Below are 24,391 nucleotides of genomic sequence, written 5' to 3'. Positions count from 1 at the left end.
ACCTTTCTTTGTGGAAAGGAAGAAACTGTCCTTTCTTTTTTCTTAATTATTTTTTTTGAAACTGTCCTTTCAGTCAGCAAAGTGACTTACGCAATTTGTAAAACAAACAAACAAAAATCCTCCCCCGATATTGAAAATCAAGCTACCTGCCACGTATGTAGGACCCTTAGATGCTTCCTGGAAATATATACAAAGACTTTTAGCCATGTCGCCCGCATCTACGTCCTTCCCTGCTTTACCAAGTTCCCTTTTACATAGCAGGTGCCTGGCGAGAGGTGTGCCCTGTGAATACGGGCAGCCAGCTGCCTGGGTTGGACACTGCAGATGTGTTGATGGTGGTGGCTGTTTGGGACTGAAACGCTGATCCCTGCCTTGTGGTGAACTGCTGCCTTTGCGTTGTTATTGTCCTCTCCGGGAGTGCTTTAAATTTATTCATGAAACTGGTGGGAGCTCAGGTGGCAGTAGCTAAATCCGTTTAGTAATCGGAATCAGAGGAAAGCCATTTTCATGTTCCCTTGCAAGGCTGCAGCGTCTTGCTAACCCAGAGGATATTAATTACTCAGCATGCTTGGAGGTGTAAAAGCATAAATTTATCAGGACACATGCGTTTGAATCTAGGTTGAGGCTACAAGAGTTAAAACGGTGCAGAAATTCGGGGAAATCAGGGACGAGCCTAACAGCGTTTTCAGTTTGCTCCCACCCTCTCTAGCACAAGGCGGGAGACAGAGAAAGTGTGTTCAAAGAGACGCTTGTAAAATTGACCGTGCGTGCCTATGACTTTGTTGTGGAGGTTCCCCACAGGCAGTTTTCAGGAGCATGTCCATGGTCGGCAGGGAGCCCCTGCAGCAGAGGGGTGGGAGGTTGTTTTTCTGACCTGTAGGTTTGCTTTTTATTACTCGCGGCCCAGTGGTCCCCGGCCAGAGGGCTGGGGAAATGCACGGCTTTACAAGCAGCCGTGTCAGCCGAGGTCTTTATCATATTAAAGTAGAACATCCTTATTCCATGGTTCATTTCAGGTTCAATCAAGCTGTCCCCCCACCCCTACGTCAGTAGGTTCAGTCTTCCTGGGGCTGATTTTAGTCGTATTCCCCGAACTCAGATGATCAAGGGGCTTGTGCTGCGGTTCTATTTACTGGGTTATGATTTGACCCCTCCAGCGTGAATTTCATTTGGGCCCGTCTTCTGGTGTGGATCTTCTCTGTACTTGTTAACAGCCTCGCTGTTGACCGAGTCATCTTCCTCTTGGATAGATAACTCCATTCCTTTGCAGTTGTGGCATAGATGCAGGCATTAGCCCCGATGCCAGGCAGGTGGGTGTTGTCCTGGGTTTCTCGGACAAACTTAAATGTAGTTTCAGTATTTATGGAAGCGTCACTCGGACAGACAAATGGGAAATCCAAAGATGAGGCATCTACAATTTACCAGTCTCAGATGTCCCTTGGGTTCTTTTTTTTTTTTTTTTAACATCTTTATTGGAGTATAATTGCTTTACAATGGTGTGTTAGCTTCTGCTTTATAACAAAGTGACTCAGTTATACACATGTTCCCATATCTCTTCCCTCTTGCATCTCCCTCCCTCCCACCCTCCCTATCCCACCCCTCTAGGTGATCACAAGGCACCGAGCTGATCTCCCTGTGCTATGCGGCTGCTTCCCACTTTGGTAGTGTCTATATGTCCATGCCACTCTCTCCCTTGGCTTCTTATTCAGTCACAGAAAAGGGACAAGATTTGAAAATTTGAGAACCAAAGCGGTTTGGGTGAATATTTATTCATTTAGGATTTGTACCGGACCCATTCCCCCAAAATTGAAAACTGCTTATACGTACAAAAGAAAAATGTGGAAAAGAAACTATCCTTAGAGAGCAGGGTGATGGATGTGACTGGGCACTTGAGAGGCACATCTCCCTGGCTGGGTTGCGACTTTGCCTCTGAAATCTTCAGTAAGCAGAGATCCCGGCTGCCCCTGCAATCCTGAATCCAGCAGCAGGGAGCAGACTCTCCCTCTGCAGAGATGAGTTTGCTCTTGGCATGAAACCCAAATGGATCTCTTACAAAGTAATATCAGGTACGATCTACTAGTAGCACTCTCACAGCACGGGGACAGAGTTTGGATGATCACAGCAAACACACCTTGAGGGAGGGCCTTCTCGCTGCCAGGCCTCGTCCCTGCTTCCAGCAGCTCACCGTCTAGAGCGGCGATGATGGGTGGCTGTTGAGCACCGGAAGGTGGCTAGTGTGACTAAGGAACTCAATTTTTTAAAGTTTTATTGAATTGTAATTAATTTAAATAGCAGCATGTGGCTAGGAGCTACCATGTTGGACAGGGCAGGTCTAGAGAGGATGAACATAACACCTGACGGAGGGGTGGGTGTGCTTTCAGGATAAGCTCAGTAGAAGGGTGGGAGGACGACAGGGGAGAGAGGGAGGGAGGGAGTGATCAAATCCACATGAAAGGTACTTAAGGGGCACATCAGATGGGCTCTCTCGTGGATCAGGTGTTTCAGTCAAGGCTTGGGCGGGTGCTGGATCTCAGCCACTCCATGGCAGAAACCTCTAACAAGGGCCTTAGCTTCAGACACCAGTCACCCAGGCACGGTGGGTCAGGTTGCAATATAAGGTCCAGTTTGCGTTCCCTCCCAAAGGGGCACAGTCTGCTTCAGGACAGACTCAGGCTTGTCGGGGCATCTGTGGATAGAACCGGCACTTTCCTTATTAGATGTATCTTCTCAAGGACGCACACAAGCCCATGGGTACGATTTCCAAAGTTCTGCCGTATGTTTTCAGATAGGTGTAACCAGCTCACTACATGCTTTTTCCATTAAAAGAAATTTGTAGCCCTCTGCAGTGGAACGAGATAACTTCTGCTGGATGCCGGAACACTGGCCTCCCAGGTACAGTGATCGGGGCCTTGTAAATTGAGCCTACAATGAGTCAGCTGCTTTCTAGGGTGTGCCTCGTGCCAGAGGGTGAAGCAGTGTCCCTAATGCACAGGATTCCTGTCTGCCTATACCCAGCCTGAGTCGTTGAGTTATAGGTTACATAGAAGAGCTGTGGGATACAACCCTTTTTTATTTCTTCTTTTCTGATATGGAGCTATCTCCCTGGTACAGTTTTATTTTTTTATTGAAGTATAACTGACCTACAGCTCTGTTCGTTCCAGGTGCACAACACAGCAATTTGATATTTCTGTACTTTACAAAATGATCACCATAATACAACCCTATTTTAGACCATCTGAGGTGTGGTATCTCTCATGAGAATATTTGTTCCCATCTTGATTTTAGCAGCTGTGCTTGGTTATAGACTCTGAAGTCTTAATGAAGTCAGGATGTAGATTGAGATTTTGAATGGTTTTGTCCACAGATGGTTTGGGTCCATTGAATCCCAGGTCAATGAGGGATTAATAAATATTTCAAAATTGTCTTATTGCTCTTTTTTTTAGATTGAGGTATAGTTGATGTACAACATTATAAGTTTCAGGTGTGCAACATAGTAATTCACAATTTTTAAATGTTATATTCTTTTCATAGGTACTACGAAATATTGGCTATATTCTTGGTGTTGTACAATATATCCTTGTAGCTTATTTATTTTATGCATACTAGTTCGTACCTCTTAATCCCCTACCACTATCCGGCCCCTCCCGTTTCCTTTTTCCCCCACTGGTAACCAGGATTTTGTTCTCTATATCTATGAGTCTGTTTCTTTTTTGTTATATTCACTAGTTTGTTGTATTTTTTAGATTCTACATATAAGTGGTATCATACGGTATTTGTCTTTCTCTGTCTGACTTATTTCAGTTAGCATAATACCCTCCAAGTCCTTCCATGTTGTTGCAAATGGCAAAATGTCGTTCTTTTTTTATGGCTGAGTAGTATTCCATTGTGTGTGTGTGTGTGCGTGTGCGTGTGTGTGTGCACCACATCTTCTATCTTCTTTATCCATTCATCTGTTGATGGACACTTAGGTTGCTTCCATATCTTGGCAACTGTAAATAATGCTGCTCTGAACATTGGGGGGTGCCTGTATCTTTTTGAATTAGTGTTTTCATTTTGGGGGGATATGTACCCAGGAGTGGAATTGCTGGGTCATATGGTAGCTCTATTTTTAGTTTTTTAAGACACCTGCATTCTGTTTTCCACAGTGGCTGCATCAGTTTACATTCGCACCAACAGTGTAGGAGGGTTCCCTTTTCTCCACAACCTCTCCAGCATTTATTGTTTCTAGATTTTTTTTTTTTTTTTGCGGTACGCGGGCCTCTCACTGTTGTGGCCTCTCCCGTTGTGGAGCACAGGCTCCGGATGCGCAGGCTCAGCTGCCATGGCTCACGGGCCCAGCCGCTCCGCGGCATGTGGGATCTTCCCGGACCGGGGCACGAACCCGTGTCCCCTGCATTGGCAGGCAGACTCTCAACCACTGCACCACCAGGGAAGCCCTGTTTCTAGATGTTTTTGATGATGGCCATTCTGACCGGTGTGAGGTGATCTCATCGTGGATTTAATTTGCATTTTCCGGTGATTAACGATGTTGAGTGTCTTTTTATGTGCCCACTGGCTATCTGCATGTCTTCTTTGGAAAAATGTGTGTTGTATTGCTCTTAACTCTTATTGACATATAGCAGGATATATCAGCAAACAGTAGGGGAATGGCTGAGGCTAAAAACATTATTACTTGTACAAGGTGTTATTTGGAAGAACCTACTCTCTCACTTCTTGGGTGAAAAAGTAGGGATAGAGTTTTGTAGGATGATTGGCTTATGATTTTGGAGGGGTTGATACAGAACTTTAAAAATTATTTATAATAATAATATAAATACTTATACATGATTAAAAGCAAAAAGAAGGGTTTTAATTAATAGTACAGTGCTCCTCCCTGACCACTTTTCTCATTCCCTAAACATAATCATTGTTACCAATTACTGTGTGTAAGCTCCCTTCCAGAAGATCTTCACAGCTATAAATGTAGATACACACTCATGGAAAAATACTTCTCTGCACTTTGCTTTCTTTATTTAATACTGTATCTTGGAGCTTTCTCCCATGTCAGTATATAGGCTTATGCCATTCTTTTGTTCAAAATAGACTTAATTTTTTAATATCAGTTTTAGGTTCACAGCAATGTTGAGCAGAAGGTATAGAGTTTTCTCATATACCTCCTGCCCCCATACATGCACAGCCTCCCTCATTACCAACACCCACCCCCGCACAAGAATGCTACCTTCGTTTCAATTGATTAACCTATATTGACAATATTATTATCACCCAAAGTCCATAGTTTACATTACGGTTCACTTTTGGTGGTGTACGTTCTGTGGGTTTAGACAAAGGTTTAATGACATGCATCCACCATCAGAGTATTTTCACTGCCCTAAAAATCCTCTGTGCTCCACCTAGTCATTCCACCCCATACAGCCCGTGGCAACCACTGATCCTTTTACTGTCTTAATGTTTTTCTAGAATGTCAGATAGTTGGAATCATACACTGTGTTACTTTTACAATTGGCTTCTTTCACTGAGTATGGGCATTGAAGGTTCCTCTGTGTCTTTTCATGGCTTGATTGCTTATTTACTTTTAGCACTGAATAATATTCCATTGTCTTGGATGTAACACAGTTTATTTATCCACTCACTTACTGAAGGACATGTTGGTTGCTTCCAAGCTTTGGCAATTATGAATGAAGAAATTATAAACATCCTTGTGTAAGTTTTTGTTTGGACATAAGTTTTTAACTCCTTTGGGTAAACACGAAGGAGCAGAATTGCTGGATCATATGGTATGTATGTTTTGTTAGGAACCACCAAACTGTCTTCCAAAGTGACTGTACCATTTTGCATTCCTAGCAGTAATGTGATTTCCTTTTGCTCCACATCCTTATCAGTGCTTGCTGTTGTCTGCATTCTGGACTTTTGGCCATTTGGATGTTTTAATTCGATTTTCCCTAATGATATGATGTGTAACATGTTTTCATATGCTTATTTGCCATCTGTCTATCTTCTTTGGTGATGTGTATGTTAAGGTCTTTGGCCCATTGTTTTTTTCTTGGTCAGCTTTTCTTTATGTGTATAGTTTTAGAGAAACGTTCCAACAAGACATACACCAACTCTGACTCACATGGTTCATATCTTTATTTTTTCTTTATCTCTTTCTTCCCCAGCATTTTGACATATAATTGACAATGTGATGATTTGGTACATGCATATATTGTGAAATGATTACCGTGATAACATTAGTTAACAGCTTCTCACCTAATTACCATTTTGTGTGTGTGTCTGGTGAGAACATTTAAGATCTACCCTCTTACCAATAGTGTATTATATACCTGAAAATTGCTAACTATTGTCACCTATATTATTGTCTAATAATACTATATTAGATCCCTAGAACTGATTCATCTTTTAACTGGAAGTTTATACCCTATGACCAACATCTCCCCATTTCCCCCACCCCTGCAGCCCCTGGCAACCACCATTCTACTCTGTTTCTATGAGTTTGGCTTTTTTAGACTCCACATGCAGGTGAGATCATAGAGTATTTGTCTTTCTCTGTCTGACTTATTTCACTTAGCGTAATACCCTCTTAGATATATCCATGTTGTTGAAAAGGCAGAATCTCCTTCTTTTCAATGGCAAATAAGATTCTATGGTTTGTATATACCACATTTTCTTTATCCATTCATTTGTCAGTGGTAGTTTCCATGTCTTGGCTGTTGCGAATAATGCTGCAATGAGCATGGTGTGGGGGGTGCGGATATCTCTTTGAGATAGTGATTTCATTTCCTTTGGCTATATACCCAGAAGTGGGATTTGCTGGATCATAATTCTCTTTTTCATTTTTTGAAGACCCACTGTTTTCCATAGTGGCTGAACCAATTTACCTCCCACCAGTGGTGCATAAGGATTCCTTTTTCTCCACATCCTCACCAACACTTAGCTCTTGTTTTGTTCACTCTAGCCATTCTGACAGGTGTGAGGTGATAACTCATTGTGGTTTCAATATGCATTTCCCTGATGATTAGTGTTGTTGAGCATCTTTTCATATACCTGTTGGCCATTTGTATATCTTCTTTGGAAAACATCTTTTCATATGGCTGGGCCTGGATCCCAGGTCTGCAGGAGAAGACTAGTCACCAGGGACCCTTGGGATGTGGCCCATTTTTAATGGGGTTCTTTGTTTTCTTACTGTTAAGTTTTAAATGTTCTTTGTATATTTTGGATAACAGTCCTTTATTAGATGTGCCTTTGGTAAATATTTTCTCCCAGTCTGTGGCTTGTCTTTTCATTTTTTGGCAGTGTCTTTTGCAGAGCAGAATTTTTTAATTTAAATGAAATCCACTTATCAATTTTTCCTTTCATGGATCGTGCCTTTGGTTGTATCTAACAAGTCATCACCAAACCCAAGTCATCTATATTTTCTGCTGTGTTAATCTTCTAGGAGTTTTATCACTTTGTGTTTTATATTTAGGTCTGTGATCCATTTTGACACTGATGCAAGAAATTGAAGACTACACAAAGAGATGGAAAGATACACCGTGTTCTGGGTATCAGTATTCTGTTTAACAGTATTATTAAAATGATGATACTACCCAAGGCAGTCTACCAGTTCAGTGCAATCCCTATCAAAAGACCAATGGCATTTTTCACAGAACTAGAACAAATAATTTTAAAATTTGTATGGAAACACAAAAGACCCCAAGTAGCCAAAACAATCTTGAGAAAGAAGAACAGAGCTAGAGGAATCATGCTTCCTGACCTCAGACTATACTACAAAGCTACAGTAATCAAAACAGTATGGTGCTGGCAGAAAAGCAGACACATAGATCAATGGAAGAGAATAGAGAATCCAGAAATAAACCCATACACTTATGGTCAATTAATCTATGGCAAAGGAAGCATGAATATATGATGAAGAAAAGACAGTCTCTTCAATAAGTGGTGCTGGGAAAACTGGACATCTGCATGTAAAAGAATAAAATTAGAACATTCTCTAATGCTATATACAAAAATAAACTCAAAATGGATTTAAGACCTAAATGGAAGACCATATACTGTAAAACTCCTAGAGGAAAACATAGGCAGAACACTCCTTCTCGTAAATCGCAGGAATATTTTTTTGGATCCGTCTACTAAAGTAAAGGAAATAAAAGCAAAAATAAATGGAACCTAATTCAACTTAGTTCCCTTTGCTGTGCAAAAGCTTTTATCAACAAAACAAAAAGACAATGTACTATGATCCATTTTGAGTTAATGTTTGGGAAGGGTGTAAGGTCTGTGTCTAGATTTTTTCCCCATGTGGTTGTCCAGTTGTTCTAGCACCATTTGTTGAAAAGACTATCTTTTCTCCATTGTATTGCCTTTGCTCCTTTGTCAAAGATCAGTTGACTGTATTTATGTTGGTCTATTTCTGGGCTCTGTTTTCTGTTCCATTGATCTGTCTGTTGCTAATACCACACTATCTTGATTACTATAACTTTATAGTAAGTCTTGAGGTTGTGTAGTTGTCAGTCCTCCAACTTTGTTCTTTTCATTCAGTATTGTATTGGCTATTCTGCCTTTTTTTCCTCTCCATATAAACTTGATCAGTTTGTCAATCACAAGATCATTTGCTGACATTTTGATTGTGATTGCACTGAATCTATAAATCAAATTAGGAAGAACTGAAATCTTGACAGTATTGAGTCTTCCTATCCATGGAATATCTCTCCATTTATTTAGTTCTCTTCTGATTTCTTTCATCAGAGTTCTGCAGTTTTCTTTATATAGATCTTGTGCAAATTTTGTTAGATTTATATCAGGCGTTTATGGGGGGGCACTAATGTAAATGGTGTTGTGTTTTTATTTCAAATTCCATTTGTTCATTGCTGGTACATAGGAAATTGATTGACTTTTGTATTAACCTTATATCCTGCACCCTTGCTGTAGTTACTTATTAGTTCCAGGAGTTTTTTGTTTTGGGTTGTTTTTTGGGGGGTTGGATTATTTTGTATGATCATGTCCTCTGCAAACAAAGACAGTTTTATTTCTTCCTTCCCAGTCTTTATACCTTTTTTTTCCCTTTTCTTACTGAAGTAGCTGGGACTGCCAGTATGATGTTGAAAAGCAGTGGTGAGAAGGGACATCATTGCCTTGATCCCGATCTTTTAAAGCTTTGGTTTCTCACTCTTAAATATCATGTTAGCTGTAGGTTTTTTGTAGATACTCATTGTCAAGTTGAGGAAATTGCCTTCTAGTCCTAGTTTACTGAGAGTATCCCATTCTTTTAAACAGCTACAGGACATTTTATTGTATTGAAGAACCATATTTACCATATTTAATTCAACTATTCTTCTTTGAACACTTGGTCTGTTTCCATTTCTTTTTGCTGTTGTAAGCAGTACTGCTATGAACATCCTGTACATAACTCTTTGGGCACATGTATAAGTATTTTTCTGTAACACGTACCTGGAAGTACAATTGTTGGAATAAGAAATATGCGTATTTAAATTATTTTAATTCTTTAAATGTTTAAACAGTTACAGACCCGCAGGAAACTTGCAAGTACAGTACACGGAACTCTTTTCCCCCCAATAATTTAAGAATATGTTACCATGCCCTATCATCCCTTCTCCCACAGCATACTTCAGAGTCCATTTCCTACAGACATCCTTTTGTATATCATCAATGTAACCATCCGAATCAGAAAATTAACATTGATCCGTTAATACTACCTAATCCTAAGACTTCATTCAAGTTTCACCAGTTGTTCCAGTAATATCTAATACAAGGAATTCCCATTTACTATTCACCTAGATTTCCCAGTTTTACCACATTTGCTCTGGTGTGTATATGTATCTCCAAATACCTTTCTTCTGAATAATTTCAGAATCAGTCCCAAACATGATGCCCATTACCTCTTGATACTTCAGTGTGCGTTTCTTAAAAACAAGGACACCCTCCTCCACAACCAGAGTACGTCCATCAAGATCAGGAAATTGACAGTGATCCAGTATTACCATCTAGTCCACAGACCTCATTCAGATTTCACAGATTGTCCCAATGATGCTCTTTATAGGTTCAGGATCCAATCCAGGAACACCTGTTGGATTTAGCTGTCATGATTTCCCTGATCTCAGGGACTGCGGTCTCTCAGTGCTTATTCAATGCTGAAAGCTGTTGCTTTGTGTTTTGTCTATTTTATGGTTGTTTACGATGGGAAAGCTAATCTAATACCAATTATTTCATCATAGCAAGAAGCAAAAGTCTACTTTAGAAGCTAGGTTATTAAGTGTAAGACTTTTATTTTATTGGTGGATTATATGCTTTATTCCCATAAAATATTGCTCTTTTCCTGTTTAGAGGTTTGGGTCTTAAATTTTATCTTTGTCTTATATTAATATTGTTTCCTTCCTGTTAGCATTTGCCTGATATATTTCTCTATTTTATATACACATATATATGTTTATATATATGTTTGTTTATGTATATATGTTTTGTTTTCGGTGTATATTTTGTCAACAGCATATAGTAATTTTTTATCCCATTTATCTTTTAAAAAAAAATTTATTTGGCCACGTTGGGTCTTCTTTGCCCCGTGCGGGCTTTCTCTAGTTGTGGCAAGCAGGGGCTACTCGTCATTTTGGTGTGCAGGCTACTCTTCATTGCGGTGCACGGGCTTCTCATTGCGGGGTTTCTCTTGTTGCAGAACATGGGCTCTAGGTGCGCGGGCTTCAGTAGTTGTGATGCACGGGCTCAGTAGTTGTGGCTCGTGGGCTCTAGAGCGCAGGCTCAGTAGTTGTGGCGCACGGGCTTAGTTGCTCCACGGCATGTGGGATCTTCCTGGACCAGGGCTTGAACCATGTCCCCTGCATTGGCAGGCAGATTCTTAACTGCTGCGCCACCAGGGAAGTCCCCATTTATCTTTTGATAGGAGATTTATTCTATTTACACTCACTTTTTACTGATATGATTGTACATATTCTTATGTTAAAGTCCATGTTTTCTATTTAACATGTTTTTGTTTCTTTTTTCCGTTTGGTGACTTTTGTTGGATTGAATTTTAGTTGTTGGTGTTGACCTTTCTTTTTTTTTTTCTTGAATAAGTTAGAGGTTATATATCCTATAACTCTTCTTTTAGTGATTACCTATTTTTTTTTGCTATATAAAATGTATTTTTAAAAATAAACTTTTTAAGAACAGTTTTAGATTTACAATGCAAAACTAGTGCAAAGAGTTCTAATGTGCTCTACACCCAGTTTCCCTCATTATTAACATTTTATATTAGCATGGTACGTTCGTCACAATTAATGAACCAACATTGATACACTATTATTAACTAAAGTCCATACTCTATTCATACTTCCTTAGTTTTTACTTAAAGTCGTTTTTTTTGTTCTAGGATCCAATCAAGGGTACCACATGACTTTCCATCATTACATCTCCGTAGGCTCTTCAGGCTATGCCAGTTTCTCAAACTTTGTTTTTGACAGCCTTGACAGTTTTGAGGAGTATTAGTCAGGTATTTTGTCGGATGCCCCTCAACTGGAATTTCTCTGATGTTTTCCTTATGATTATACTGGGGTTATAGAGTTACACTTCCTTGAGAGGAAGACCACACAGGTATAGTGCCCTTCTCATCACATCATATCAAGGGAATATAGTATCAATATGACTCATCACTGTTAAAGTTAACCTTGATTGCCTGGCTGATGTAGTGTTTGTCAGGTTTCTCCACTGGTTTCTCCCCACCTTCTCATACTGTAATCTTGGAAGGAAGTCAACATTTATGGAGAGGAGAGATAGCTACATAAATTAATTTGAATTCTTCTATTCTCTCCTTTTTATGTTTTTGTTCAATTATTTATATCAGCCTGGACTCATGGAAATTTATACTTAGGGTCATAATCCAATACCACTTTATTTTGCTGCTTAAAATTGTTCCACCTTTAGCCATTGAGAACTCTTTCAGTCAGTCCTGTGGTCCTTTGACATATACCAACCAATATCAATATATTTTAAAGTACTTCCTAGCACTGTAAGATGCTCCAAACTCATCTAGATATTTCCTGCCCCAATTCTAGAATCAGCCATATTTCTCCAAGGAGCTCTGGTTCCGTTTATTGGAGAATGGTATTTAGAAACCAAGATCTGGGTGCTCGGTGTGTTCATTGCTACTGGGGTGTTGTTGCTTCTAGGTCTTTGCACCTGACAGAGCAAGGGAATATATATCTGCATAATAACCCATGTATATACACGTGTTTATGAATATTTCTATATGTAACCATCTGTATATATATTAAGCTAAATGTGGTTCATACTGAGGTCTCCAACTCTGATCCACTATCACATGGGTCATTCTAGCCTTCTCTTCTTATCTGTAACCTCCCTCTCCAATGGTGAGAAACCTGGCTTCTATAATCCACTGTCCACTTAGTTATTTGTTCAACTTCAGTATACACGCATAGTGGTTTGCTTGAGAGTTAATGTATATACCCCGGTGGGAAACTACATGCCCATCTAGAGGGAATGAAAGCTGTCAAGTTCAATAGCAGTCAGGGTTGGGCAGATGGGTCCACTTCTGAGGACAAATTCTCTTGTGAAAAACTCTTCCCCAGTGCCTTTTTAGTTATGTGTAATTAGTCAGAGATACTAGTCTAGCTGTAGTTGCTGGAATCGGGGGGAAGGTGCCCTGGGTTGCCAAAATGCAGAGCAGCCTTTATGTGAGAGCCGGGATGGGGTGAAAGAACTTGCCCACTATCAGTGGAGTTTTGGGGCTCTGATACTCCCTGTTGCAAAAGTCATACTATAAAGTTTTTTTAAATAAGATTGTACTTCATGTTTCGTACAGTTGAGCCTTCAGCCTTCAAGTAGACTGAAGACTGTTTTGTTGTTGTTGTTTTGGTAGCAATAGGTTGCTTGTCGAAGGATAACAATTCAATATATCTTTGGGTGGTTTCAACTGATTTCCTTTTGTGGCAGTATCTTCAGGACACTGTCTAAAGGGAAGTGACCGTTACGAGAGTATTTCAGTATTATTTTGTGTTTTGCAAAGATAGTTACATTCAAAAATCTTTTTTTTTTTTTTTTTTTTAATTTTTAGGATCTGGGGACGTTGGTTTCAGTCTGGAGGATGCATTGGAAGAAACTTCCTCAGTGAAGCGTGAGTAGTAAATCAAACTATTAAAAGCAAATAATAATGCTTAATAGGCACTACCCATTCAGAATACACATTCAGGGAAAACAGTAGATGGCCTGTATTTCACCTGATCCGATGTAACATGTTTATCATAAATTGCATTATTTAAAGAAAATCTGAATATTTAAAATCCTTTGTTTCCTTTGTGGAGAATACCAAAAATGTGCAATAACTGATACAGGATTTTCTCTGGCTCAAGTCATAGCCTTTACTGGTGTGACACCTCAGCAGTGACCTCCAAGGACTATCTTTTTCTAGCTCAGAAAAAGATACTTGGGAATGAATAAAGGATTTGTTTCTCCTTTTAGATCTTTTTATAACAGGTATTCTTAGAACCGTATCTACAGGTAATCTCTCAAATGCTAAGCTTTGTCATCAGTTTCTCTTTACATTTTTTTGAGAAAACAATTTAAACCATTCTTTTAAAAAAATGCATGAATGCTTAGAAAGTAAAGTTGATATTTCCATTGATCCCTCCCCATCCTACAACACCCACTCCCATCCCAAGAGGGAGCTGCCTAAGTCAGTTTAAGATATGCTGGTCTCAACTAGTTTTCTCTGCTGTTGTGAACATCTGCACTCATAGATTATTCGGTGATTTTGTTTTACATAACATGTGTAGGGCTTTTTTTCATTTCAGTTATATGTATTTCACAACTTTTAAAAAAAACGGAATATGTATTGAAGACCTGAGTGAATATAGCTATCTATGTTAGTTTCCTTTCTTACAGGCAGCTGTAACAAAGTACCACAGACTGGGTGGCCTAAAACCACAGAAATTTATTCACTCACAGTTCTTGAGGCCAGAAGTCCAAAATCAAGGTGTCGGTAGGACCATACGCCTGCTTGAAGGCTCTAGGGGAAGAATGCTTCCTTGCCTAGCCTAGCTTCTGGCGGCTCCAGGTGGTCCTCGGCTTGCAGCTGCATGGCTTCAGTCTCTGCCTCCGTCTTCACTTGGCCTTCTCCTTGTGTGTGTGACTTCTCCTCTTCAGTCTCTTATAAGGACACTTTTTGTTGGTTTTAGAGCCCATCTGGATAATCTTGAATGACCTCATCTCAAGATCTTTACTTAATTACATCTGCAAAGACCCTTTTTCCAAATAAGGTCACATTCATAAGTTCTGGAGCTTAGGACTTGGCTATATATTTTGGGGGCCACTATTCAACACACTATATTATGTATATATCTATATTTTTATACCTATATCTCATTCACAAACGTATGCTTCATGGAGCTGGCATTCCAGTGGTGTGGCTTTGGCCATGGCCAGTGATGCCACTTCTTACTGGCAGGCACGTGGTTTGTTTCTGTTTTGCACAATTACAAATGGGACTTCAGTGAACATTCTTGTCTATTTCCTTTGTGTCCAAGTATAATGAAACTATCAGGCCAAAGGGTATATGTATTTTATATTTTAATAGATTTTGACAAATTGTTTCGAAAATGCATGTGCCATTGTGTACTCCCACTGATGCTGTTACAAGAGTACGTTTTCCCCCAGACCCGTACCATCGCCAGATTTTACCAAACAAAAACATTTTACCAGTATGATGGATAAAAAATCATATATATTTTTGCCATTTGCATTTTCCTCTTGGTGAATTGTCTGTTCATATCCTTTCCCCATTTTCTGCCAGGTTGCTTGTCTTTTTTTTTTTTTTAATGAGTTTGAGAGGTCTCTTTGTATATTCAGGACTGACAAAGGCACGGGCTCTGGAGTTAGACTGCCTGTGTCTGAACCCTGCCTCTGCCACTTATTAACTGTTACCTTGGGTGAGTTATCTGACTTCTTTGCACCTCAGTTTCCTCATCTGTTGCATGAGGTTAATAATAATAAATTAATAATAATTGTAAGGGTTAGATAAGATGGCCCCTATGAAGTGTTCAGCAGAGGACTCAGTACAAGGTGAGTGCGCAGTGTCAGCCATTATTATTGTTCTTTGACTGATTTCATTGGAATGACTTACTGCAGCTGAGTCTGTGGTGTAAGAGTCAGGCATACGTGAGGAATGCTCACCTGCTTAAATTGATCAACAAATTCAACATAATTCCCGTCAAACTTCCAGATAGAATTTTTGCAGACAAGCAGATCCTAAAATACATATGGAAATTCATGGAACCCAGAATAGTCAAAACAATCTTGAAAGAGAAGAAAAAGTTGGAGGACTCACACTTCTAAATTTCAGAACTTACTACAAACGTGCAGTAATCAAGATAGTGTGGTACTTATCATAAAGATAGACATAGAGCTCAATGGAATAAAATTGAGAGTCTAGAAATGAACCATTACATCTATGGCCAGTTGACTTTTGACCAAGATGCCGAGACTATTCAATGGGGGAAGAATGGTGTCTTCAATAAATGGTGCTGAGACAATTGGATATCCACACGCAAAAAATGAACTTGGATCCCTGCCTTATACATTACACAAAAATTAACTCAAAATGGATCATATACCTAAAAATGAACTTCTAAGAGCTTTATAGTTTTGTGTGTGGTGTGAGGTGAGAGCCTTGAGCATTTTCAGGTCTTTCCTGAACATGTCCACAGTCCTATACATGCAGGTGGCCTTTTAGATTCCCAGGAAAATAAATATACTTAATTTATTAGCAGCGATGGTTTTAATGAAATTGTTTAACATTTCCAAAACCAAACGTGACCAAACAACAAAACAAACACAGTAAGTATAAACAGACCCCTAACTAGTAAATTTGTTAATTTCCTGATGGAGGACTTTTTAATATTTATATCCCTTTGTCAACTGTGCACTGGCTCTTCTGATCTTCATCAGCACCCATGAGCCAGTGTGTCTGGGACCTGTAGGACCACCAGCACATGGTGTCTTCGGTTGAATGACATCCTTCAAGACCACATCGCTCTGCCATCCTTTTTTTCTATCTTGGCTGCTTTCACTTAGCGTAACACTTTCAAGGTTCACCGTGTTGCTTTCAGAATTTGCCCCTCCCTCTCACCTGCCTTCACTTCCCACTTCCCTCCATCTCTCCCCTCATCTCTCCCTTTTTCTCTCTGTGTGCAATCATCTCACAGGGGGAACCCACTTCTGCCTTTGCCGAATCAAGCTTCTTATGAGTGCCCTGATTTTCTCCAAATGCCATGGCACTGTCGTTAAGCCACACCCAGGGGTGCGGCACACCTTACAAAGAGGTGCTCCGGGCAGGAGTGCAGTGTTGCAGGCAGCGTTTGCTGAGCATCAGAGAATCCTTTCTAAGTTTGTCATTTTGAGCAAGGCTTCACAGGAACAGATGTCTTTATTTTAGGAGCTCTTTGCTTTGATGACGGTGACCTACTATTCTAATTCCTTGATAAGTAGCTAGACTTTGCTCATCTCAATTATGGATGATAATAAATCCCATTTAAAGGCTCACAACAAGAAAATCTGTAGTTAATGGTATCTTAAAAGTACACAAATCCAAGGTCATGCTCTGTATCACTGCAGGCTCAGGCTCTGGCAGAGCATCGGGTTCCCTAGACATGTAAGGAGCGCATTCTCTTGAACCGGCACCTGCAGATCTTCCGAGAAACCAGGCTCCTCAGAAACTGTGAGTAGTAGGGCAGAGGTCCACAAAGCTATCGTGATCAAGAAAGTGTGGCACAGCATAAGGATAGAACAGAAATCAGAGTCCCCCAAGTAAACCCTTCACATCTACGTTCAGTTGATTTTTTTTTAAAGCTGGAAAAAAAAATATTTTTACACAAGCACTGCATGAAGCATACGGATTTTAAGCTAATATTATATAAGTGGCAATTGCTTTTCTGAAAGTTGCACAAATAATGGTTTCAGTAATGTCATTTCCCTTTCCTAACTATACATATCACCATAATGTAAGGTATACATAAGGAGCCCCATTTAGACAGGTAAGCTGTACTTCTTCGTATTATAGGTGCAAAGTCAAATGGAAATTACAGATATAAAACCATCTCTAAACTGATGATCTAGATTTAAAAACTACATAATGACAACAGATTATCACTTGTGGTTCCCTTACCGTAAAAATCCATCCACTGGTGTGGCCTCCACATTGAAGTATGCATTCGTGTACCCAAAGCCTTCACAAAGAGTGAAGGAAGTATGATCATTTTAAGAGAAAGACTTTCCGTATTCTCAACTTCCCTATATACTTTTACTAAAACTGAATTGTGGTAGAATGCACATGCAGTTGTGACGATACCCTCCTTTTCCACCCTCCCCTCTTTGTAAGTAATCTATTGAAGTAAAATTCACGTAACATAAAATTAGCCATTTTAAAGCGAACAATTCAATAGCATTTTAAGACGTTCACCGTGGTGCAACCACCACCTCTATCCAGTCCTAAAACATTTCCATTACTCCAGAGTAAGAACCCTTACCCATTAAGCAGTTTCTTCTCATTTCTCCCTCCCCCTAGCCCCAGACAATCATCAGTCTACTTTCTGTATCAGTTGACTGATCTCTCCAAGATATTTCATATAAATAGTATCATATAATGCGGAACCTTTTGTCTTTGGCTTCTCTCACATAGCATAATGTTTTGGAGGTTCATCCACCTTATAGCATGTATCAGTGTTTCATTCCTTTTTATGTCTGAGTAATATTCCATTGTATGGATAGACCACAGTTTTATCTATTCATCAGTTGATGGACGTTTGACTGTTTCCATCTTTTGTCTATTATGAAGAATGCTGCTATGAACATGCACGTACATGTTCTTGTTTGCATGTACATGTTCTTGTTTGAATACCTGCTTTTAATTCTTTAGGGTGTATACCCTGGGAGTGGAATCACAAGGTCATATGGTCATTCTGTGTTTAACTTTTGGAGGAACTGCCAAACTTTTTTCCATAGTCGCTGTACCATTTTACACTCCTACCAGCAGTGTATGAGGATTCCAATTTTTCCACATCCTCACCAGCTTATTTTCCTTTTCTCCCCCAGACTTTTGTACCCTTTGACTGACACCTCCTCCATTTCCCTCTCCCCCAAGCCCCTGGTGACCACCATTCTACTCTCTATGAATTTGACTCTTTTAGATTCCTCATAAAAGTAGAGTCATGTAGTATTCTTTTGTGTCTGGCTTCATTTAGCATGATGTCCTCCAAGTCCGTCCATGTTGTCCCAAAGGGCAGGATTTTCTTATTTTTTAAGGATGAATAGTATTCCATTGCATGTATGTTCCACGTTTTCATTATCCAGTCATCCATCAATGGACACTTGAGTTGTTTCCATATTGTGGCTATTGAGATTAACGCTACAGTGAACTTGGACATGTTGTTACCTCTTTGAGATCCTTATTTCATTTCTTTTGGATATATACCCAAAAGTAGGATTGCTGGATCAAATGATAGTTTTTTTTTTTTAAATGTTTACTTATTTTTTATTTATTTATTTTTGGCTGCATTGGGTCTTCATTGCTGCGTGGGCTTTCTCTAGTTGCAGAGAGCAGGGGCTACTCTTTGTTGTGGTGCACAGGCTTCTCATTGCTGTGGCTTCTCTTGCAGAGCACGGGCTCTAGGCACGTGTGCTTCAGTAGTTGTGGCTCACGGGCTCCAGTAGTTGTGGCTCGTGGGCTCCAGTAGTTGTGGCTCATGGACTCTAGAGCGTAGGCTCAGTAGTTGTGGCGCACGGGCCTAGTTGCTCCGCAGCATGTGGGATCTTCCCGGACTAGGGCTCGAACCCGTGTCCCCTGCATTGGCAGGCGGATTCTTAACCACTGCACCACCAGGGAAGTCCCCAAATGATAGTTCTGTTTTTCATTTTTTTGAGGAACCTCCATACTGTTTTCCATCGTGGGTGTACCATTTTACATTCCCACCGACAGTGTAGGAGGGGCTCCTTTTTCTCCACAACCTCATCAACACATTATCTTTTGTTTCTTTGATAGTAGTAATCCCAACAGGTATGAGATGATGTCTCATTGTGGTTTTGATTTGCATATCCCTAATGATTAGTGATGTTGAGCATCTTTTCATGTACCTGATGGCCATTTGTATGTTTTCTTTGGAGAAATGTCTAAGTCCTTTGCCCATTTTTTAAAATTGAAGTATAGTAGTTGATGTACAATATTATGTAAGTTACAGGTGTACAGTTTAGTGCTTCACAATTTTTAAAGGTTATACTCCATTTATAGTTATTATAGAATATTGGCTGTACTCCCTGTGTTGTACAGTATATCCTTGTAGCACATTTTATATATAATAATTGGCACCTCTTAGTCCCCTACCCCTATCTTGCCCCTCCCCCCTTCCTTCTCCCCACTGGTAACTACTAGTTCATTTTCTATATCTGTGAGTCTGTTTCTTTTTTAAGTGTTCACTAGTTTGTCGTATTTTTTAGATTCCACATATAAGCGCTATGATACAGTATTTGTCATTCAGTTATCATAAAACCCTCCAAGTCTTTCCATGTTGTTGCAGAGGGCAAAACTTCATTCTTTTTTATGGCTGAGTAGTATTCCATTGTGTGTGTGTGTGTGTGTGTGTGTGTGTGTGTGTGTGTGTGTGTGTGTGTGTGTATATACACATCACTTCTTTTTCCATTCATCTGTTGATGGACACTTATATTGCTTCCATATTTTGGCAATTGTAAATAATGCTGCTGTGAACGTTGTGGTGCATGTATCTTTCTGAATTAGTGTTTTGGGGGTTTTTTTGGATATATACCCAGGAGTGCAATTGTTGGGCCATATGGAAGTTCTATTTTTAGTTTTTTAAGAAACCTCCATACTGTTTTCCACAGTGGCTGGACCAATTTACATCCCTACCAACAGTGTAGGAGGGTTCCCTTTTCTCCACATTGTTGCCAACATTTTTTGTGTGTGGTCTTTTTGATGGTAGCCATTCTGACAGGTGTGAGGTAATATCTCATTGTGGTTTTGATTGGCATTTCCCTGATGATAAGTGATGTTGAGCCTCTTTTCATGTGTCTGTTGGCCATCTGCATTTCCTCTTTGGAAAAATGTCTGTTCACTTCTTCCCATTTTTTAATCGGGTTGTTTGGGTTTTTTTGATGTTGAGTTGTATGAGCTGTTTGTATGTGTTGGATGTTAATGCCTTATCGATCAATCATTTGCAAATATTTTCTCCCATTCAGTAGGTTGTCTTTTTGTTTTGTCAATGGTTTCCTTTGCTGTGACAGAAATTTTCATATGTTGTGTTCTTATTTTCATTCATCTCAAGTGTATTTTATGATTTCCCTGGTGATTTCTTCCCTGAACCATCGGTTATTAGGAGTGTGCTGTGTAATTGCCATATAGCTGGAAAATTTTCAAATGCCCTTCTGTTAATGATTTCTATTTTCATTCCATGGTGGTTGGAGAACACAATTTGTATGATTTCAGAATTTTAAAATATATTGAGATATGTTTTGTAGCCTAGCATGTGGTCTTTCTTGGAGAATGTTCCATGGTAACTGAGCAGAACGTGTTTGCTGTTTTGAGGGCATGCGTTCTATAGATGTCTGGTAGATCTAGTTGGTTTATAGTGTCGTTCAAATCTTGTATTTCCCTTTTGTTCTATTTATGATTGAAAGGATTGTATTGAGATATCCAGCTATTGTTGAATTGTCTATCCTTCCCTTCAGTTTTGTTACGTTTTGCTTCATATATTTTTGGGGTTCTATTGTTAGGTGCACATGTTTAAAATTGTATATTGTACTGCTGGGTTTATCCTTTTATCAGTATAAAATGTCACACTTTGACTCCTATGACAATTTTTGTCTTAAAGACTATTTTATCTGATAATGGTGTAGCTCCCCCAGCTCTCTTATGGTTGCTATTTGTATACTATACCTTTATCCATCCTTTTACTTTCAACCAATTTCTATTTTTGCTGTTTTTTTCTGGGTAGTTGATTAATTTTTGAATGGTTGCTGTGCACAAAGCCAAACCTGTTTCATCTCTGCCTCTCCCATTACTTAAATTTCATTTCCCTCTTCCACCTCTAATTGTAGGAACAGTTACAGCATAGTCTTTTTTGGGAGGCTTCATTATTTTTATTTGTTTAACAACAACATAGTCTTGAAGTTCAAGAAAAACTACTGGAAAACTCCTGTGTGGCATGCTAGTAATTGATGTGCAAGAAGTCCACAATTTTAAAGGAATATGGTTGAGCTGAAAGACCTAGTATTAACAGCAGTAACCACACTTATATACAATATTTTGTCGGTGTTGTAGCCACTTTCAGCTGATAAGACACTCCCATACTCTCCTGGGAACATAACGTCACTTCATCCCTGGGCAGTATTACCTGTGATTACGGTGCCGGGTTGAGAGTGGTGACAGCCAAGGCTTGGAGCTCTCAGGGGTTGTGCTCAAGCTCTGGGACCCCCTGAAGCATGTGGTCATCTCCTGTAGATCTGGGCTCAAGTCCCAGCTCCACTAATCACCAGATCAAATGTGGGATCATGTCCACCTCACCACCCATCCTGTGAAGAAAAGCAAGCAGAACTCGTCTCATGTAAACCCTCTTACATCTCTTTGTCATCCTCAAGGTGGTTCTTCAGAGGCATTAGAGGGACCTCAGGACCAGGACAGGAGTGCTGTGCTCATGCTGTGACTTCCCTGAGCCGTGCAGTGGCTGCTGTGTGTGTTACTAATTGTGCTCCCCTTGCTGTCCCCCTTCCCCCTTTTAGAGAGATGGGACCGTGTCACCACCACAACCAGGAGACCGGGAGCGACCAGAGCTCCAGCAAAGCCTGCAGGTAACACGGCTGTTCTGAGGAGGGTACTAAGCAGGGACCCCGTGGAGCTCCTTCTGGGATAGTACCCAGTTGAACTACCCATAGTTTTAAGTCCTGTGTGTGTAATGCCAACCGAGACCTTCATCTGAACGCTGGGTTTAACTTAATAGAGTATGACCAGTCACTATGACTTCTGTGTGTTTTATGAAAAGTCCTGCTTGGGAGAATTTCAGGAGAAAAATGCATTTGGACTTCCTCCCCTTTTCAACCATTTTACACTCTAAAATCAGGGAAGATATAATTGTTTAGGTTTTATGAAGCCCATCAAACATTTTCTTTAGGCAGATGGAGCATTTTGAAATGGCATTTGCTTTACAGTGTCATCTTTCACTGAAGGATTTTGGAACTTGTTGCTTCTTTGTGACTCTTTCCTGGAGCTGTTTTAACTTTTCTCCAGATGGGCCATTTTAGTATTCAGATATCTTCACTGATATAAAGAGAAACGTAGCCTTGGGGTGGGGAGCGCAGTCGTTGCTCCCATCTGGCAACTTGTTACTAGTACTTAAGGAGCATGCTACCGCGTTCCTTGAAGTGGATAGCTACCTTTCTTCTGAAGAGACAGACATGACCCAAAAGAGTGAGTGCTGCTTTACAGTTTGCCCTCACGTCTTCACACCTGCAGCCTCAAAGAGGCGCATTGTGACCACGTAGCCTCCCTCTTGAGTGTCCAGTTTCTGACTCTATGCAGCTGGTTTTGAATCTTGGGTTAATACCTATAATCAGTGAGTTTACTGTTAAAATGGTCTGACTGCTGGCCTAAGCAAAGCATGTGTGGGAATATAAAGTAGTGGAAAATTGGTAAATATATTGCAAAGGCAGAAAGCAGTAACTTGCTCCATCCTGTTGGTATTTCCATTATCAGTGTCTGTAGGAGTCAGACCCCAATTTAAGTTAACTTGTACCCAGTTGCTAATCAGTTGGCTGTTTTTTTTTATGTTTTGGGGCTTCACTGAAGGTAGTAAATTTGACTTGGCCGATGCCTTGGATGATCGAAATGATCAGGATCATGGCCACAGGAAGCCGAGTGCAGGAGGAGGAGGTAAGTCACAGCTGGTTGAAAGCACAGGCCAGTGCTGTAGCTCCCTGGTCAGGGTGTAGCTCATTAACTACAACAGCCCACAGAGCCACACCTGGCCTGGCAGAGCTGGGGGCACTTCAAAGCCCGGGAGAACCCTACAACAGTGGTTCTCAAACGTTTTGGTCTCGGGACTCCTCAAATTATGGAGGATCTCTATTGAGGTGTGGGTCACGTCTATCAATATTTATCATCTTTGAACTTAAAACTGAAAAAAAAATTTAATATTTTTATTAATTTTAAATGAACAATAATACGGCCATAACTGTTAAGATAAATAGCATATTTTTATGGTAAATGACCATGCTTTTCCTAGTGGAAGAGCTGGGTCTCACATCTGCTTCTAGATTCAATTGTTGTGTTGAAGTATATGAAGGAAGTCTGGCTTCCTATAAATATACAGCTGGAAAATGGAGGAATATTTCAATTGACTATTCATGTAATTATGGACATTCTTCTTTGATACGACACAAAAATTCAGCCATTGGCTGTTTCTTACAGGTTAAGTGCAGCGTGGAGTATGAAACCGCATGAGTGAATCTTCCGTCCTTGACCCCAGTGAACCCCCCTCTCTTATCCTTTGAATGGATCTTTTACTGGTCGTGGTTTGGGAGCATCGTGCACTGGTCCCTGGGAAAATGTCGGTGCCCTGCCTTATGCAGACCTTCCCTGTGTTGACGCATTCCATTCTACATCAGAACATCACATATGTTACTATCACCACCCATCTCATTGGAAAAAGCCTTTAAGTATTGGGAAGCTGTCAAGCTCACAGTAGTAGTTTCTCAAAATTCTTAGCGTTGCTTGAAATCTTAAATTTTACCATTGGCAAAAAATACTGTTAGTTGTTTCCCTTGAAATGAAGGGCTCACTTCATTCATTTGCAAGAAAATGTCTGTCAGATATTCAAGTCAGTATAACCGTAGTCGTACTACTGAATCCTTCAAGGAAGAATCTTGTATGAGAGAAGTGGCTAGCACTGCTTAGAACTGATAGTCGCGCAAATGCTTTTCCTGTGTCAACCTCTGTATTTTGAGGTGCCACAGAAAAGCTTTAAGCATACTTGCTGTTTTATCAGAATATTAAAAGGGCACATTTTCATGAAAGTAATAATTTTTCTGCTCATATTCGTTTTCCAGTGCTGCCTAACGTATTACCACAAACTTGCTGGTTTAAAACAATTTTCAATTATTGGGTTGGCCAAAAAGTTCGTTCGGGGTTTTTGGTGTTTTTTTTTTTTTTTTTGGGCCAATCCTATATTTTCTTTCTTTTTTTTTTTTTTTTAGCATCTTTACTGGAGTATAATTGCTTTACAATGGTGTGTTAGTTTCTGCTGTATAACAAAGTGAATCAGCTATACGTATACATATATCCCCACATCCCCTCCCTCTTGCGTCTCCCTCCCCCCCCCCC

At 40.0% G+C, this 24,391-nt stretch overlaps 1 protein-coding gene across 3 annotated transcripts in view; it reads left to right on the top strand.

Moving 5' to 3' along the window:
• CD99L2 (CD99 molecule like 2) overlaps positions 1 to 24,391 on the top strand; it is a 115,741-nt gene that overhangs the window by 43,077 nt on the left and 48,273 nt on the right. For all 3 annotated transcript variants that reach the window (XM_029241542.1, XM_029241540.1, XM_029241539.1), the window contains exons 2-4: positions 13,073 to 13,132; positions 21,796 to 21,864; positions 22,859 to 22,942. In XM_029241542.1, the coding sequence (XP_029097375.1) occupies positions 13,073 to 13,132; positions 21,796 to 21,864; positions 22,859 to 22,942 (213 nt within the window). The remainder of the gene's footprint in view (positions 1 to 13,072; positions 13,133 to 21,795; positions 21,865 to 22,858; positions 22,943 to 24,391) is intronic.

This window comes from Monodon monoceros, unplaced genomic scaffold, assembly GCF_005190385.1.
Source record: "Monodon monoceros isolate NGI ecotype Baffin Bay Population unplaced genomic scaffold, NGI_Narwhal_1 Super_Scaffold_22, whole genome shotgun sequence".
Classification (NCBI taxonomy): Eukaryota; Metazoa; Chordata; class Mammalia; order Artiodactyla; family Monodontidae; genus Monodon; species Monodon monoceros.
This window is presented reverse-complemented; position numbering and strand designations above follow the sequence as displayed.